We start from the raw sequence: 19900 nt of genomic DNA, 5'->3' as shown, positions 1-19900 counted from the left end.
TACATATCACCATGCACAAAAGTCAACTATCTTGAAATGGGGCAGAGGCGTGGGCATTAGATTAGCAACTAGCAAATCTACAGAAGTAAACATTGGCAGAATACTCCATGATCTTTGCTTCAGAAAAGCCTTCAAAGACTCAAGACCAACAGCCATGAAGACAAAAACAAAAACAAACCAATGGGACTACAACAAACAGAAAAACTTCTGCACAGCAAAGGGAACCATCACACAAACAGTAAGATACCTTACAGAATGGGAGAGATCTTCACACACCACAGGCAGATAAAGGGCTAATAACCAAAATACACAAGTACCTTGTTAAATTCAGTGGTGGCAACAGCAACAACAAAACCCCATTAAAAGATGAGGGGTGGAGAGAATCTTTATCGTTACGAGATCTAGAGGGCCGACAGACATACGAGAGAGTGCTCAAAGTCACTGGTTATCAGAGAAATATAAGGAAAGACAACAGTGACAACCACTTTATACCAGTGAGAATGTCAAACATTAGGACAGAACAACGCATGTTGGTGATGATGTGGGGGACAGGCGACCCTTAAACATCGCTGGTGGGAATGTAAACTAATCAAACCCTTCGGGAAAAACAGTTTTGGGATTTCTCAGGACACTAGAAAATGACTCATCCTATGGCCCAGCAATTCTCTGGGGATGTATCCAAAGGAAGCAGAACGCCTATCTAAAGAGTTCTATGTACAATCTACGGTCACAGCAGCACGACATAATCTGTAATAGCCTAATGTTGGAAGCAACTCAGATGTCCAACGACAGATGAGTGACTGAGAAAGTTGTGGTATACACACAATGGAATACTATTTAGCTGTTAAAAATGCTATGAGTCATCTCTTTTGCCGCATCTCGGATAGAACTGGTAGGAATCATGTAAAGTGGGATAAGCCAAAGTAAGGATGGATACCGGATGATCTCAGAGACTGAATTAAACAAACATGAATAAAGAGGCTGGGTGGTGGTGCACCTGGTTGAGTGCACACATTATAGTGTGCAAAGACCCGGGTTCAAGATCCTGGTCCTGGGGCCAGGTGGTGGCACAGGCACAGCTGGTTGAGCGCACATGTTACAGTGTGCAAGGACCCAGGTTCGTACCCCTGGTCCCCACATGCAGGGAAAGCGTCACAAATGGTGAAGCAGGGCTGTAGGTGTCTGTCTCTCTCCCTCTCTATCACCCCCTTCCCTCTTGGTTTCTGACAGTCTCTAGCCAACAAGTAAAGATAAAAAAATATAAAAAGAAAGATCTCTCTTGTCCCTTGTTCATTAAAAAAAAGAAAAGAAAAGATCCTGGTCCTTATGAGCAGTAAAGCAGTACTGCAGGTATCTCTCTCTCTCTCCCCATCTCCCCTTTCTTCTCAGTTTCTGCCTCTGTTCAAAATAAATAAAAAATAAACTAAAAAAGAAAAACACTGAAAAATGAATACAAAGGAAAAACACAAAGTGAAATTCAGACTGGGCTAAGTGAGGTGCACTGCACCAAAGCAAGGGGCTCTGGGGAGTGGGGGAGGGACGGAGTGGAGGTGCTGGGCAGGGAGATGAGAAATCACCCCCAGACACCTGCAGTCATGCTGTAAATCCAACACCCCAGTAAGAGGGTCAGAATAAAAGAGGGGCCGAGGAAAAAAAAAGTTAAAAGTTTCAAGTTTAGAAAAAAAAAAAGTTCAATCTGATTTATAAGTTAACTTACACAAATCTGGCTACCAGGCTTTTGTGGCTAGTGTGTACAACTCAGTGGACAGGAAACTTTCCCTTACACATCTGCAGCATTTTCGTGTAGAGATCCAGCCAAGTCACTGAATAACTATACTTTGAAGTATATATACTTCAAAGTATATATATTACTTACTTACAGACTTATATATATTACTATACTTACAGACTTTGCAAGAAAATCATTTATTTATTTATTTATTTATTTATTTGCCTCCTGGGCTACTGTTGGGGCTCAGTGCTGGCACTACAAATCTACTCCTCCTGGCGGCCACTTTCCCCTATTTTATTTTACTGGATAGGACACAGAGAGAAATTGAGAGGCTGGGGAGACGGAGAGAGAAAGACACCTGCACGACCGCTTTGCCGCTCATGAAGTGTTCTTTCTGCAGGTGGGAGCGGGGCGGGCAGGGACTGGGATCCTCGTGTGGGTCCTCCACGTCCTACTATATGCTCTTATCCAGATGTGTCATTGCCCAGCCCCCAGGAAAATTATTTTTGATTTTGACCCTCGCTCGATTTTGTCAGATTGGTCTGCAATGCTCTCTTAACTTGGAATCTTGCCATCCAGAATCAGTTTGAGCACTGAGAAGAATGTGTTGCCACAGCTTGGGTTACTGTAAAGGAACAGAATCTCTTTTCTGAAGTTCAGAAAGAACCTTTCTTTTTAAAATATATATTTGGTGGTCTTCCCTTTTTCCATGAGGCAGTAGTTCTGAAGTCAAACAACAAACATGAAAATCTGTAGAACGCAAGAAATGGCACTGGTCTAGGAGACACTGGGCTTAAACCCCACACCTTACCTACACCACTTAGCAGAGTCCTCTGTCACATGACCTAACTTACCCTATACACTGCAAAGAAAAACACACGTAATTCTCTGACATGGACAGTACTTTATATGTGAAACATATTCCCAGAGGGTTGAAGAATAGAAAAGTTATCAGGGGTGGGGGTGGGAACTGTGTGGAATTGTACTCCTCTTATCCTATAGTCTTGTCAGTGTTTCCATTTCATAAATAAATTTTTTTTTAAAATGTGGAGCAGAGTACTGCTCTAAGCTATGCATATATACTGTATGGAAATATACCTAATATCCAGGTTCAGTCCCCAGCACCACCACAAGCCACAGCTAATCTGTACTCTGATGCCTCTCTCCATCTCTCTCTCTCTCTCTCTCTCTCTCTCTCTCTGTATCTCTTTCATTAAAAATAATAAAATAAGGGTGCCTGGTGGTGGCACACCTGGTTGAGCACACATGTTACAATGCACAAGGACCCAGGTTTGAGTACCCGGTCCCCACCTGCAGGGGGAAACCTTTGTGAGTGGTAAAGCAGGGCTGAAGGTCTCAGTCTGTCTGTCTGTCTATCTGTCTGTCTGTCTGTCTCTCTCTCTCTCGCTCGTTCACTTTACCTTCCCTCTCAGTTTCTGGCTGTCTCTATCCAATAAATAAATAAAGATAATTTTAAAAAGTTTAAAAAATAAAAATAATAAAATAATGGGCTGTCAGAAAATCTTTTTTTTTCTATGAAAAAAATGCATCATGATTTTTCTGACAATCCAATATTTTAAAAAGAGCCATACATGATAGAAATTCCCTTACACATTGCTCTTTGATGCTCCGCCTCTACCCCTAGCCATACAGGTTTCTGGAGTGTGACTGTGGACCTTCAAACTGGCCGGATTCTGTTCTCTAGCAAAGCGATCAGGTTCCCTCTGGCCATGTTCCCCTCTGAATAGTTCCCTGCAGATAGCAAGCTTCAGCACCTGTGCTCTGGCCCTAGCAATGCCACACAGGCCAGACTTCACATTTCTCATGTGACAGTGCACATAAAGTGACATTATTTGTACAATAGTGTCACCCTAGGATTAAAGGGGTTCTCTGGTTGCTTCAGTTCCCACACCCCTGCCTGAGGGCTGGCTTTATCAGTAGTGGCTGGGGAGCTCTGCCATAAGGCAGCCCTTCATCTTCAGCTGAGAGCAAGGACTCTGTGACCAATCCCCAATAGCCATAACGGCGAACAGTTATGTCAAATGGGGAACAAATACATAGACCTGGGCCTGCTGACATCCAGACGCAGTGCAGCACAGTGATGTGATGGATAAGTAGAAGCTGAGGGAGTGAGGGGACACAGGTGGGAGAGGAAGTTCTCCTCAGTCAATGGGGACAGCAGACGACCACAGAGCACCTGGGAGATGTGAGCGGACATGGATATGCATATTTATGTTCCATTTCCAGAGCCTACACTCGTCACCAGAAACAGGTCAGACCTTCCAGTTGTGCCATGTGACAGCTGTCTGTCAAAATTAGGTCAAGGCCGCTAAGCACAACACTGACACATTCAGTGCCAGTAGCACTGTTTCTGCTGCTGTTGGTTGTGTTTCTAATCTAAACTTGTTCTAGATAAAGAAAATCGGACTGAAACAAAATTATAAAGTAAGCTGGGCTGTGTTGTCTGCAGGCCTCTTCATTGGTGGCTGACAGAAGGCAGCTTACCCTGCCCCCTCAGCAGACTCCCACATTGTGGTCAAGTCTCTGGTAGGCAAACAAAAGCTCAGCATCACCCCACCCGGGGGTTGCCAAGCTGGGCACTGGTGCTCAAAGTTTTCTGACAACACTAGAACCCTCTGTGATCTAGAATACTTGTGGTACCAAGACAAAGAGCAGGAGAACCGAACATTTCCTTGAATGAAAACAGACTTTTCCCCTCACAATTCCAGAGGCTGTGTGGCTCAGGGTCAAGGTGCCTGAAGTTCTGTTTTTGTCTAGGGCCCTCTTTCTGGCTACCAGGGAGCTGGCTCCGTGTGTCCTCACACAGGGGACAGAGGGCTCCGCTTTCTTGTAAAGGCATAAATTCACCTCTCTCCAAGTTTACCCACTAATACCACCACATTGAGGTGAAGGGGGGACACAGTGAGTCCATCACAGAGGTTTGTGCCAAATGCTCTGGAGACGTGAGCATGAATTCCACCAAATCGCCAAAATAAAGTGCACACACTGCTGCTCCTCACGGAGGAGCTCTTTCTGTAACCGTGGGCAGAGAATATGCAGCCCAGCAACGCAGCTTCAAGCATCTCACCTCATACCACCTCTTTCTTTTCTTTTCTAAAAAATATTTATTTATTCCCTTTTGTTGCCCTTGTTTTATTGTTGTAGTTACTATTGTTGTTACTGATGCCATCGTGGATAGGACAGAGAGAAATTGAAAGAGGAGGGGAAGACAGAGGGGGAGAGAAAGAGATACCTGCAGACTTACTTCATCGCCTGTGAAGCGAGGGGATTCAAACCAGGATCCTTTTGCCGGTCCTTGTGCTTTGCGTCACTTGGACTTAACCCGCTGCGCTACCGCCCAACTCCCACACCACCTCTTTTTAATTGTTGTTTCCAAACTCATTGTTCATTACACTAGCATTTTTCCTCTATGTATATGCACTCACTAGTGTCAATTTAAATTGAATCTAGTGTGCTTTCAATTACTCATACCTTAAGTTTTTAAAAAAATATAGAGATAGAGGGAAAGAAGGAGGGGGAGAGAAAGGGAGAGAGGGAGGGAGAGGGAGAGGGAGAGAGAGAGAGGGAGAGGGAGAGGGGGAGGGAGAGAGAGAGAGAAATTGAGAGGGAAGGAGGAGATAGAGAGGGAGAGAGACAGTGAAACACCTGCAACACTGCTTCACTACTTGTGAAACTTTCCTTCTGCAGGTGGGGACCAGGTCCTTGTGCACTATAATGTGTGAGCTTAGCCAGGTGTGTTACCACCTGGCCTCAATACCTTAAGTTTTCTTCTTTTTTGTTAGATAGGACAGGTGAAAATTGAGAGGGCATGGGAGGTGGAGAGGGAGAAGAGGAGAGACACTAACAGACCCGCCTCACCACTTGTGAAGCCTTCTCCTCTGTAGGTAGGAAGCAAGGGCTTGAACCCAGGTCCTTGTGTGTGGTTAACAAGTGCGCTCAACTGGGTGCACCACCACCTGGCCCTTGTACCTGGTTTTATAAGTACACGTTTTCTTGGAACATAACTATGCCCACCCACTCACATTCTGCCCTTGTTAGAATGGGATGGAAGGGAGAAGGAGAAAGACAAATTATGATCTATAGTCCTCAAGCACTTTCCAGCTGGCCCTTTGCTGACCATGCTCTAAATAATAAACTGAGGACAGCGCTTCGTTCTGCCCTGCTCAGCACTGCACGTAGCCCAGCTGATACTTGTAGAGTACCTGATCTGGAACACATGTGCTCAACTAGGGGCGCCGCCACAGGAGCCCAAGGGTTCCCTATTTGTAGCACTGATCTGGGCACTGGGGAGGGAGGCAGCCTTGACCTGCAATACTACGAAGTGCTCACAGTCTAGCAGGGGGTGCTGGTAACAAGCAACAGGAATGTATCAGGCAAGGATGCATGCTAGAATGACAACACCAAGGGTGACTGAGGACTGAATTCTACTTAGGCAGTTAAGACAGGTGTGTGGATCTGCAAAATACAGCCAGCATTGTAAAAACCTGAGGCAGAAGCAAAGGGAATTGCAACAGCAAGACTTCAAAGTAAGAATGAAAAAAAAAGAAGAAGAAATGAATGAGTTGATCTGTGGAAAAAAATAAAGTGATGTGACTACAGGCTACACGAACAAGAGGGGAAGGTACAGAAGCGGGACAGGCTCAGCATTTTACTCCAAATATGAGGAGGCCACGGCCAGATCTCACACATGTGAGAAACATGATCAATTTGTATTTCGAAAGGCTACTCCGCTACTGCTGCATGGAGGCTGGGCTGGGGAAGGGCACGAAAGGGATGGGAGACATAGGCTCGGGGGCTTCTGCGAAGGGACACCCACCTGCGTGATGTGACGGCAGACACCTGGCTTTGGCCACAGTGGCAGCTTTAACTGAAGAAACACAAACTATATTTTGAAATGGTTGTTGACTGGCCTTTCGAATGAACTGGTTGATTTTATGATGTTTTTTTTTATTATCAGTGATTTGACACTACTTAATAAAATGACTAGAGTGAAGGGGTATAATGTCACACCTGCGTTTGTGTTAGGCAGACGTGTTAAGCACTACACTGTGGAAACCCCCCCCCCACCTGTGTTTGTGTTGATGTGTAAAATTTATTACACCCGCCACCAAAGTTCCTGTGCCCTTCCTCCTCCCTCTGATATGGACCACAGTCTGGTTACTGTTTTATTCGCATGTTCTCTGGCTTTAGTTTTCTGTGCTAGATGAGTAGTACACATGCTGTAGGTGTCTTTCACCTCTTATTTCCTTTACAGCAGAACCACCCCCAGTTTGGATTGGTTGTTTAGAGTGATGAAATGAGAGGAACTGAACCTGAATCTTAAATTTCTGACTTGAAAACTGGGACACGGAGGTAGTAGATCCAGGGAAGATTGCAACGAGTAAGAATAGCTATTGACGGCTTATCTATAAAAGCACACCTATATTTATATTAACTCAGTTTCACAGTTGCTTTTCTAACAATCTTGAGGAGGCAGGCAGTGTTTGCAATTTACAAATAAGGAACTGAAGAAGTTATCTTGTTCAGAATATCAGTACCAACACAATGAAACCTTGAGCCTATATTGTTGTCATACTCCAAATTTCACCACACTATGCATAGTCCTAGAAACTACTGAGAAGTTCCGCAGTTTTGTAAAGTGTGTTAAATTTCTTGCTTCTGTTGCTAAAGTGGAGGCCTGGAATCAAACAGATATGCCGACTAACATTCAAAGTAAGCAAAGTCACACTTCACTGAAAAATATTAAAAACAAAATAAAGCAATTCTTCAACCTCACTCCAACTCCAGAGGCAGTAAAAAGGTATAGAAAGAACAGTTGGCAAAATATACTTCCTTTTTAAAAGGAGGAGGCTGGATTGTTAATATGACAACCCATCGGGGTTCTGAATAAAAGAAAGCATCTTATTTATTTTTGTCTCCAGGGTTATTGCTGGGGTTTGGTGCCTGCACTACAAATCCACTGCTCCTGGAGGCATTTTTCCCTTTTTGTTGCCCTTGTTGTTTATCATTGCTGTTATTGTTGTCATTGTTATTGGATAGGACAGAAAGAAATGGAAAGAGGAGGGGAAGACAAAGGGGGGAGAGAAAGACAGACATCTGCAGACCTGCTTCACACTTGTGAGGTGACCCCCCTGCAGGTGGGAAGCCAGGGGCTCGAAAAGCGATCCTTGAGCCAGTCCTTGTGCTTTGTGCCACCTGCACTTAACCTGCTGCGCTACCGCCTGGCCTCCAAAGGAAAGCATCTTAAGCAGAAAGGCTACAGCGAGTAAAACGAACATAGAAAAAGGGCAAAACATCCGTCCCTTTACTGGTTAAGTACCACTTGATCAATAATCAAGCAACTCTCCACTACTCTCTCCTCCCGCCAGCATGCGGTTGAGGAAAATGCACCTTTGATCTGTCCTGACTCCTTAATTTCACTGGGGAAAAAATGCTTTATAACCTGTCAGCTACTGAACATTCATTCACTCGCCTTCCCAAATGCTAACCTGTTGTGTACACAGACGCAAAACCTCAGCGTGTGTGAAGCAGAGAGAATGGAACAAGGCCAAACAGTGAGTCTCTCTCTCTCCTTCTCTCCCTCTCTCCCGAATGCTAACCTGTTGTGTGTACACACACACACACACACACACACACACACACACACTCACTCACTCCGGCAATGCTTGTGTGAAAGGGAGTGAAGCAGCAGACAAGGTCAAACCGTACACACGTGGACTCACACCCTTCCGATGCTCACCTAATATCTGCGCAGACACATACACCGTGCCCCCCATCCCCATATTTGGAGAGAGAAGAGGACAAGGACAAACCCAGCCTCCACTAGCACAGGGCGGGTCCACACATCCTCCACTTGGTCCCTTAACGGGCCCAGCGAACCCGGGTTCCCGGCGAGCAGATGCAGTGAAGCCCCTGCGGCCCCACCGCAAAGCAACGGGGGAGCCAGAGGACCTTGGAGCGCCCAACCTCCCCACCAGCCCTGTTGGGGGACCCTTCGAATCCCAGTCCGCTTCCATAGAAGCTGGAAGGGCGAGTTTCCAAAAGGCCAACTGTCAGAATGCGGGGGCGGGGCGGGGCCCGTGCTGTCAAAGCCCAAATTGACCCCCGAGAGCCTGGAGGGCAGCTCAGGACCAAGAGCCGCGGCCTTTTCTTTTTTCCTTTATTTTTGGGAAGGGGGAGGGAAGGGGGGAGGGAAGGCTCTCCACCCACCTGCGCCCAGGACAATCAGCCCGGCCCGCAGCTGCGGGGGTCCGAATGGGCCGCTACAAGTTGCAGCTGCCTCCCCCCCCCCCCGCCCTCATCCCCACCCCGATACCCGACACCCCGACCGCTCAGCCCGCCCAGCCCGCCGGCCCCGCTCGGGGCCACCCTGCCCCGGCGCCCCGGGTCTGCATCCCCGCCCCGGGCAGGTGCGGGCCGGGCCCAGCCTACCTTGCCGGGCGCGGGTGGCGGCGCCCGGATGACCGCATCGGGCAGGGACGAACGCGCAGGTGGCCCCGCCATGGGGGGACGCGGGCCGGGGGAGACCGAGCCCCCCGGCTCCCGCGCCGCGATCGAGCTGCGGTTCCTGCTGCGGCTGGGAGAAAGAGGCTGCGGGTTCCACGAGCGGCCGGAAAGCCGAGTAGCTCGGAGGTTCTGGCGGCGAGAGACACGCAGGGGCGGCGGCGAGCAGCGGGTGCGGGCGGCGCGGCGGACGCGGACGCGGGCGGGCTGCGGGCTGCGGGCGTTATGGTCTCGAGGCTCCCGGCTCGCGCACGGTGGCGGGAGCGGGGGGCGCGCGCGGGCGGCGGGGCTCGGGCGGCGGCGGGGGGCGCGGGGCCCGGCTTGGCGTCCTCACCCGAGTGCCGGGGCCTCCCGCGACCCCGGACACGCCCGTCAGGGAAGAGGAGCGCCCCGGCGGCCCCCCTGGACTCTCCTGCCGGGGGGACATCGCCTCCATGAAGGCCTCCCGGCGGGCCCGACCCCGCGCTCAGGCCGGGAGCCGAGCTCCGCGCGCGCCCAGCGCGCCTCCCGTCGGGGCCATGGAGCCGCCCGCCCGCCCGCGCCACGCCACGCCACGCCACGCCGCCCGCTGCGGGCTATTCCGGCGCGGCCGCACGAGCGCCCCGCCTCGGCCCCGCCCTCGGCCCGCGCCCGCGTCTCTATAAAGGGCCCCCGCGCCGGAGCGGCCGCGCAGCCCTGCCGCGGGCCCGATGGGGGCGGCTCCTCCCGCGGGGCTTCAGGAGCGCGACGCCAGGCCCCTCCCCGCACCCGCAGGTGGGCGCGACTGCAGCCCGCACAGGGCAGGTGTGACCTTCAGTACCTACTGAGGCATCTGGAGGGGGGCCGGGCCCGGCAGCCCGCTCCCGCACACCTCCATGGGCAGCCCCCCGCGCGACTGGCACCGGCGGCTTCTGTCTGCAGGCTGCGGGGAGACCCGGGCATCGCAGACGCGGAAGCGCGAGGACGGGTCCCGAGACCCGCTCGGCTGGGACAAGGCTGCGCGGTGCGCACGGCCGGGCTGCCAGCGCCCAGAGCCCAACTTGTGCCAGCGCCGGCCTAGCCGCGGATGGTTACTCCGAGGGCCGGAGACTAATCAGAGGGAGGGGGTTCGGAGGCCACCAGGGCTGAGTGGAGCGTTGCTGCATTTTGCAGGACGAGCTGATTGGTGCAGAAGCTTCGGTAGGTGGCATTCTTCCCTTGGAGTCCGCATCTGAGACAAGGATTCCCGAGGAAGGACGCCACTCTATGACACTAAGTAGTTGAAGGGAATTTGTTTTTTTGTGGGAAGGAAAAAAAAGGAGGGGGGTTGTGATGTCATCGGGATGGGGTGTGGAAGAATCAGGGTTGACTCTATCCAAGCAGGAGAAGCTATCCAAACACACCACCACCACCAGAGCTGATTCCTCTGGAAGTAGTGGACAGACCATGTTAACAGCCTATTTTGAATCTTGCTCACATCACAATATTTAAAGCATAAGCCGTGCTAATATGTGCACACACCCACACAGAATTTTTCAGGGTGACATTCATGCTGCTTAGGCCCTTGTGTAGTGAGGGCTGTGCACCCACCAGAGTCTATCATGAGTTTTACAAAGCAGTGATTGGCAGCATCCTCCATTCCTTGTTGATATTACCCCACAGACTGCCTTCGGAAATGAATGATTCCAATTTTTTTTCCTCCTCTGCTTCATTTTTCAAGTTTCAGTCTTTACTGCGGGGGGGGCCCCGAAAGTAGCACACCAGGTTAAGTGCATATGTTGCAAAGTGCAATGACCCGCTCAAGGATTTCAAGTCCTGGATCCCCACCTACAAGGGAGTCGCTTCACAAGTGGTGACGCAGGCTGTAGGTATCTTTCTCTCTCCCTGTCTTCCCCTCCTCTCTTGATTTTTCTCTGTCCTATGCAACAACAGCAGCAGCAGCAACAACAGTGGGGAAAAAAATGGCTGCCAAGAGTAAGGATTCATAGTGCAGGCACTGAGCCCCAGCCATAAACCTGTAGGGAAAAAATCTGTCTACTGGAGTTGGTGTAGTGTGCGCAGAGTGAAAGGCTCTGGGCTGGGGCAGGGTAGGGTTCAGATTCTGGAACATGCTGGCAGAGGAGGTCCTAGAGGGGACTGAATTGTTATGTGGAAAACTGAGGAATGTTACATGTGTACAAATTATGGTATGTTACTGTTGACTGTAAACCATTAATCTCCCCTAATAAAGAAAGAAAGAAAAAAAAAGGATGTGCAACTGGGGAAATGGCTTATTGGATAGAGCACAGGACTTGCATATACAAAGCTCTGAAAACAATTCCTAGGACCACATAGGCTAGAGCTCTGATCTCTTTCATGAAATAAATAAAAAAGGAAGTTTTTTTTTTTAAATCAGTCTCCAATGCCTCACGTAATTTACTTAGGCTCATTAATAATGATCTCTTGGGGGTTGGTTGGTGGCACACCCAGGTGAGTACACACATTATAGTGCATAAAGACCTGTGTTCAAACCCCTACCCCTATCTGCAGGGGTGAAGCCTAAATGAGAAGCAAAGCAGGTCTGCAGATATCTCTTTCTCTCTCTCCTCTATCTCCCCCTCCTCTCTCAATTTCTCTCTTTTCAGTCAAATAAAAAGAACAGAAAAATAGGAAAAAGTGACCATCAGGAGCAGTGGATTCATCGTGTAGGCACTGAGCCCCAGTGATAACTCTGGTGGCAAAAAAAGTAGATCTACACACACACTATCTCTCTGGTAGGATGTTTTGGTTGTTTACTCTTATACGACAAGTGTCCTAACAGTGTCTCGCAAAATCATGTCCACTGATTAAATGAAGGAATGAGATGCTGAAAGGATGGAGGTAAGAGATCTAGTAGGACTGGACTAGAGCTGTTCTATGAATTACTTTGAGATAAATACCTTATGTTCCAAATGAAAGTATTATTTATACTACACACATGGAAACCTCATATTCACATCTTAATTTATAAGTGCTTGTATTTTAAAATAAAACTTTAAAAAAAATCTACATAGGAATCATCCTACCCCTCTCCTAAAAGGAGTTTTGAGGGAGGAAGGTTTCAAGTACTACAGAAACTTGAGTTGGCACAAATTAATATTATCACTAGAGTAAAAATATTAAGAACACAAGTCTAGTTACATCACTCCTCCAAACTTAAATACTTCTTTGGCTCCTTGTGTTTATGGAACATATGTAAAATGTCATAGATTGAAATACAAAGATGCCTTTGGTCTCACATCCTGTCCCTACTTATTTCTCTACCCAGCCTTACCTCTTCTTCAGCTCTTACCCTGTTCTCTGTGGTGTGGACCTGTCTGTGGCTCCAAGAACTTACCTTGATCTTTCATGTTTCCATGATTTTGAATCTACTATTCATACACTGCCTAGGAAGTTTTGACACTTTCTTTCCTATATGCTCTAACCCTCATTGCTACACACACACACACACACACACACACACACACACACACACACACACACACACACACACACGTTGGTATGTTCCCTTCCCCCCGACCTCTGAGAAGAATTGGTTTGCCCCTTGCTAGTTTCGCCCCCCCCCCCCCCCCCCGCTTTCTCCCCACCCCCTATGCTAAGGACGGGCAGAGTCCCAGCAGCAGCGGCAGAGAGAGGATGATGGAGAAAAGCACATGGTGTGGTGATTTGCCCGTTCGTGAATAAAGATTAAACTGTGTTCTCAGCCCAGCCATGTGTCTCTGGTCGTCTCTGTTACCCGCCTGTGAAGCCAGCCCGGATAAAACCACACACACACACACACACACACACACACACACACACACACACACACACACACACACACATCAAATACCAATAAATCTGGAAGATTTACATCAATAATTGACTCAGGAAAACCTTCCTGATTTGATTTTTTTTCACCAGGGTTTCACACCTGCACAATTTCACTGCTTGTAGCACTCTTTTCCTCTTTTGTCCAGCCAGAGGGTGAGAGAAAGAGACAAGAGAAAAGGAGAGACACTACAGAATCCCTCCACTGCTTGTGAAGCTTCCCCTTTGCAGGGTGCTCCCAAGGCCTGAACCTGGATTCTCATGCATGGTAGAGTATAGGTTCAACCTCTGAATTTATTTCTAATTACCTTGTTACTTTCATACATCAGCCACAAACACAGGGTTTAACGGTCCCTTCTAGCATAGTAACAGCACCTGCAGTGCTGCTCCACTATTCACAAAGCTTTCCCCCTGCAGGTGGGGAGCGGGGGCTCAATCTCAGTTCCTTGAGCATTGTAGCGTGTGTTCAAGCAGGTGCGCCACCGCCTGACCCCATTAAGGTAGAATCCCTTACACCGTACTTTACAGACAGGAAAACCAAGGCACAAACACATTGGATAACTTGCTCCTTGAGCATTGTAGCGTGTGTTCAAGCAGGTGCGCCACCGCCTGACCCCGTTAAGGTAGAATCCCTTACACCGTACTTTACAGACAGGAAAACCAAGGCACAAACACATTGGATAACTTGCTCCAACAGCTGGCAGGTGGTGAAGTTAAGCTTGGAACCTGCGAAGTCAGTTCCGGACCCTGTGCTCTTACCCACGTGGCTCTTCTGCAGTAGTATTTCCCTCCCTTTATCACACACATTACACTCTGCTGTTGTCACCAGCTTTACTTACCTGCAAACTCCTTGAAATGAAAAGTTCTATTCCCTCTCTTTTTCTCTCTCTCCTTGGTGTGCCACTGATATTTTCAGTGACTCTCCTATGAATAAATGAACGAAACAGAATTTGCCTCCACCACCATGCTGTATGACTTAAACAACCAGGCTCTGAAGTGAAAGGCGCTCTTGGAGCAGTTCTTTCATGATTCAGTTCAATCCATTTTCCTGAACTGGGAATGTTCTGTTGTAGAAAAGAGTGATGCCAGAAAACAGAAGTGATGACAGGAGAGTTGAAGGAGTGTGAATGGCCACTAATACAAATGGGATGAAGCATCCAGCATATCTTTAAACAACTCACAGAGCAAAGCACCAAGAACAGCAACACTTAACAGCTGGGAAACACCAGTAGCAGGCCTCTGACGGGAACAAATCTAAGAACGAAACCAAAATATTTTTTCCGAGCATTAGACTGAAAACCAGTAAATGCGTTTCACTATAAAAGGAGATGTCTGTGCAACTAGTTCTTGCTTCCTGGTGCCTGGTATGTGCCTGCCACTGCAGGCACTTGGAGCGGAGTCAAGTCCACAGGTACAGACCTTGTCAGCCTCAGGAGATACACAAGAACCTTTGGCTGTGCTAGCCACACATTCTGGGTTGCAAAGTGAGGGCTCACAGACTAAATTCAGGCATGTTTTCATCATACAATTTTTCAAACTTGCTCTCAACTTTTATTTTATTTTTGCTACCAAGGCTTTTGCTTTTGCTGGGGCTTTGTGCCTACATGATTCTACTGCTCCTGATGGACTCTCTTTTGCACTCTCTCTCCCTCTCCCTCTCCCTCTCTCTCTCTTCTGATAGGAGACTACCACAGCACTAGCCCATCACTTGTGTAGCTTCCTCTTTGCAGGGTACTTAAGTGTCTGAGTCCTCAAGCATAGCAAAGTGTGTGCTTTATTGAGTTAACTCTCTCTCTCTCTCTCTCTCTCTCTCTCTGTTTTGTTTTTATTGCCAGGCCATTTTTTTTTTTTACATTTTTGTTGTTGTCTGTTTTTCTTTTCTTGCTTTGACAGGACAGAGAAATTGAAAGGGGAGGGGAGATTGAGGGGGAGGGACACCTGCAGAGCTGGGGGAGTGGGGGCTCAGACTGGCTCCCTGTGCATGGCAGTGTGTGCGCTTAACTGGGTGTGCCACTGCCCTGACCCCCTGGGTTGACTATTCCCCAGTCACCTTGATCCCAATCTTTAAAATCAGGATATTTCACATAGAAATAATCCTGAGGAAACCTCAGTTTCTCCAAGGCAAGTAGGTGACAATCAGCTAAAGTGATTTGTAGCTGTAATTGTAGTTACTGGTCACAACAACCCTCTGGAAGAGTTGCTCTCAGAGTAGCCTGGTCACAACAACCCTCTGGAAGAGCTGCTCTCAGAGTAGCAGCTGTCTCTAGTTTTGGGGGACTACTCACAGGTAAGGTAATGGAAGAAGGAAAATGACAGGAAGGAACAAGCCAAACTGAGAGGAACACCTAAGTGTTTAAAGTCCAAGTGACAGGGCTTTTTCAAGAAGATAAATGGTTCAAAAAGTCTTATGCTGTAAGAGACCAACCCCTCTCCAAGATGACTATGAGCTTTGATTAAAAATAATAATAATAACAAAAGAGCCACTGACTTTACTTAATTATGAAGATTTGATGTTGAGACCTCTTTTCCCTTCCCTTGGTTAGAATCCCAAAGGGGACTATTTCCTCAAAGGACATAATCTCAGTTCTAGGAGTGGAAGTTTATGAGATGGGAGAAGAATTAAGGGAAAAGCAGAAGACAGGACCAAGAGGACAATATAGAGGGAAGATGCTAAGAGCTGAGGCTGGACAAATATCCGGGGGTCAGCTGATGAAGGACCATGAATTCTGTGATTAAAAAAAAGAGCTGAACATGGGAGTCAGGTGGTAGTGCAGCGGGTTAAGTGCACATGGCACAAAGCACAAGGACCGGCGTAAGGATCCTGGTTTGAGCCCCCGGCTCCCCACCTGCAGGGGAGTCGCTTCACAGGCGGTGAAGCAGGTCTGCAGGTGTCTATCTTTCTCTCCCCCTCTGTCTTTCCCCTTCTCTCTTCATTTCTCTCTGTCCTATCTAACAACGGTGACATCAACAACAACATTAATAACTACAACAATAAAACAACAAGGGCAACAAAAGGGAATAAATATTAAAAAAAAAAAAAGGAGCTGAACACAAATCTGAAGGGCAAGAGGTAAAACAGGAACTGGAAGCTTTTAGAGTGCCTGCCATGCTAAGTGTACCTCAGAGGTTAGATAGTATACTCAGATAGGAAGATGAAGCACAGACAAGTTAGGCAACTTTGAGATCACACAACAACTGCAAGTGGCAGAGTCATGAGCTGAATCCAGATTTGACTGAGTCCAAAGGCCATGTGCCTATGACATTAACCGTATTATAGAATTAACAAGGGGCCGGGTAGTAGTGCAGTATGTTAAAATGCACATGGTGCAAAGCGCAAGGACCAGCACAAGGATCCCGGTTTGAGCCCCCAGCTCTCCACCTGCAGGGGGGGGAGTCCCTTCACAAGCAGTGAAGCAGGTCTGCGGGTATCTATCTTTCTCTCCCCCTCTCTGTCTTCCCCTTCTTTCTCCATTTCTCTCTGTCCTACCCAGCAACAACAATAACAACAAGGGCAACAAAAATGGAAAAAAAAAAAAAAAAGGCCTCTAGAGGCAGTGGATTCGTAGTGCATGCACCGAGCCCCAGCGACAACCCTGGAGGCAATACATAAATAAATAAATAAAACTAACAACAGCTCCTATTAATTGAAAGTTCACTTAGAAAGATGAGAAGATATAAATTTGGTTGCTAGGCACTATGCTACAGTATATTATCATAATTTAAATACTATCAGGATCTTTTTTGAAAATTTGTTGTTTTTTTGTTTTTTTGTTTTTTAAATTTTTTTTTGTAATTTTATTTATTTATCTTTCCTTTTGTTGCCCTTGTTGTCTTTTTTTTTTTAATTGTTGTAGTTATTATTGTTGTTGTCGTTGTTGGATAGGACAGAGAGAAATGGAGAGAGGAGGGGAAGACAGAGAGGAGGAGAGAAAGACAGACACCTGCAGATCTGCTTCACCGCCTGTGAAGCGACTCCCCTGCAGGTGGGGAGCCGGGGGCCTCGAACCGGGATCCTCATGCCGGTCCTTGCGCTTAGCGCCACCTGCGCTTAACCCGCTGAATTTGTTGTTTTTTAAATTAATTTATTTACTTTTTTATTTTTGAGAGAGATGCAGAGAAAGGCACAGAGTGAAACACCAGAGCACCGCTCAGCTCTGGCTTATGGTGGTGCGGGAGATTGAACCTGGGACTTCGGAGCCTCAGGCATGAAAGTCTCTTTGCATAACCATTATGCTATCTACCCCTGCCCCAGAATCTTCTAAGGCACCCTGATGGCTTGCAGTTTTAGTCCACTACACTAAAGAAAACTCAAGCGCTTAACCGATGTGCTTGATGACACTGATTCCTTTTTGTCCTACATGGTCAAAAACATCCCACATGGTGCTCCACCCATTTCATGTAAGATGAACACTGCGTATGACCCCAGGCTCTCCTAATCAGTCCGCAGTCAGCGTGCTTGCTGGCTAGAGGCTTAGCCTGCTCATTTAAAACATGTATTTTACAAAGCAATATGATATCTCAGTCAGAGACAGCAAATGAAGAGGAGACTGTCTGTTTTCCCATCACAGTTGAGGCTGTTCTGTGAAACAGGCCAAATTAATGAAGCAGCCACCAACACCTGCTCATGCCCATTCAGGTGTGAGTTCTGTCCGTGACACTTCTTGCCCCCACAAAGAGCATTCTGGGTTTATTTTTCCTTCTTGTAGGGATTTCAGCTGACAACGTGCTTTTAAGTTGTCTGTACGTTTATATCATAACCCTCTCCAAAGACTGGTGGGAATTAGCCCTTTTCACTCTTCCTAGTTCCCTGTGCGCTCTCTAGCCCCGCTGGTCCCTGTCTGTGCTGCTGGGTAGAGTCCAGAGCTCACCCATGAGGAGGCTCAATCAGCTGTGCAAGACTGCTTTGCTCAGTGGTGGGACAGCATTTCAGTCCAGTTCTGACTCTCAAAACTGCAAGACTGAAATCTTCTCTTAAGCACTACTTAGATTATAGATACTAATGAGAATTGGCTAGATATTTGCAACAGAAAATTTTATCTACTTTTCCCATATTCGGGAGCTACTCTCTGCTCTCACCCAGCTTTCTAAGCTTGTTTTCAACTCTGACACCATCTTCCCAGACAATACTTTTAGCCTGCAAGTTAGCTGCTGGGCTCAGGAAAAAATTAGTAAAGTCATCGCCCCCTTGGAATATACCTAAAATAGACTTCCTAGCTTCTTCCAACATGAAGATCCCAAATCTCACCTTTTATACTTTTACCTTTTAGGTTCCTTATTATTAAACTTCCCCCCCCCCCGTTTTATATCTTAATGCTTTTCAGCCACCAAGTTGCAGATGCTGCGATGATGCCAACCTGACTTCCCTGGGCAGACGACCTTACCATTGTGTCCTGGAACCCCACCTCTCCAGAGCCCCACCCCACTAGGGAAAGATGGAGGTAAGGATCGACCTGTCAACATCCATGTCTAGCGGAGAAACAATGACAGAAGCCAGACCTCCCACCCTCTGTACCCCATAAAGATCTTTGGTCCATAGTCCCAGAGAGATAAAGAATAGGAAAAATTCCAATGGAGGGGATGGGATACAGAACTCTGATGGTGTCAATCGTATGGAGTTGTACCCCTCTTATCCCACAATCTTGTCAATCATTATTAAGTCACTAGTAATAAAAATAAAAGATAAAAAACCACAGTGGGATATCATCTCATACCCTTTAGCAAGATCATCAAGAAGACATGAAATCATAAATGCTGTTGAAGGCGGGGGGAAGGGAAGGGATTGTGCACACCACTGGAACAGCAGCTCAGTACAGACACTACTGAAAACAGGATGGAAGGCTTGCAGAACAAAAATGTAACTCCCAATTAATCTGTATTGCTTCTTAATTTTATTGTTAAGGCCAAGAGGGCTCTAAAAAATAAAGTCTCTAAGAGAAAAACCCCAAAATACTGGGGGCTGGGCAGTGGTGCACCCAGTTAAGCACACACATTACCAAACTGAAGAACCTGGGTTTGAGCCCCTGCTCGCCACCTGCAGGAGGGATGCTTCAGGAGCAGGGAAGCAGGTCTGCAGGTGTCTCTCTTTTTCTCTCTCTTTCTGTCTCCCTTCTCCCAGTCCTTTCTAGTAATTAAGGGAAAAAATGGGAAAAATGACTGCTGGGAGCAGTGGACTCATAGTGATGGCATAGAACTCCAGCAATAACCAGTGACAACCCTGGAGGAAAAAAAAAAAAAAAAGGAGAAAGAGAAGGAGAAGACAAGACAAAATATCTACCAGAGGGGGCAGGGGAGTGTAGAAGTTGGTTCCAGATTTCACCACTGCCCAAAGAAAACGGATGAACATCTACAAACTTTAGAGAGGAAAGGACAATGAGTCCAAGCCAGAGGTGTATTCTAATATACGGGTATTCAGCATCCCCACACATAATACTATCAGGGGAACACACCATTCTCCAAAGAATAGTGTGACAAATAAGCAGGGAAAATCTGAGTCAAAATAAAGAATTCTGAACAAGAAGCAGCAGAGAGATGTCTTACCTGGTGGGTTGCATGCAAGGCCCTGGGTTCAAATCCTGGCACTGACTGGGAGAGCCACAGCACAGGGGGGGAGCTCTGTAAATGGTGAAGTGGTGCTGTGCTGTCTCTCCCTCTGTAATAGAAAGAAAAATGAATGAAAAACAGAATGAAAAAGTTGGCCCAGGGTTGCTGGAATCATGCATGCATGAAGCCTTGGTACTGAAAAAAAAATTTTTTTTTTGAACACTGAAATCATAGTAAAAGACTGGTGGATAAGTCTTGAATCAATTTATGTATAAAATTGATTAAGAAATATCATTACAGGGCATGTTGCAAATATGA

General features: G+C 47.3%; 1 protein-coding gene across 1 annotated transcript in view; it reads right to left on the bottom strand.

Moving 5' to 3' along the window:
- ARHGAP20 (Rho GTPase activating protein 20) overlaps positions 1-9356 on the bottom strand; it is a 45732-nt gene extending 36376 nt beyond the window's left edge. Inside the window, exon 1 of the mRNA XM_016194015.2 lies at positions 9185-9356. Within this exon, the coding sequence (XP_016049501.2) occupies positions 9185-9256 (72 nt within the window). The 5' untranslated portion in view covers positions 9257-9356. The remainder of the gene's footprint in view (positions 1-9184) is intronic.
- Between the last annotated feature and the right edge of the window lie 10544 nt (positions 9357-19900).

Source organism: Erinaceus europaeus, chromosome 20 (assembly GCF_950295315.1).
Source record: "Erinaceus europaeus chromosome 20, mEriEur2.1, whole genome shotgun sequence".
NCBI lineage: Eukaryota > Metazoa > Chordata > Mammalia > Eulipotyphla > Erinaceidae > Erinaceus > Erinaceus europaeus.
The sequence above is the reverse complement of the archived record's forward strand: the minus strand, read 5'-3'. Positions and strand labels throughout refer to the sequence as shown.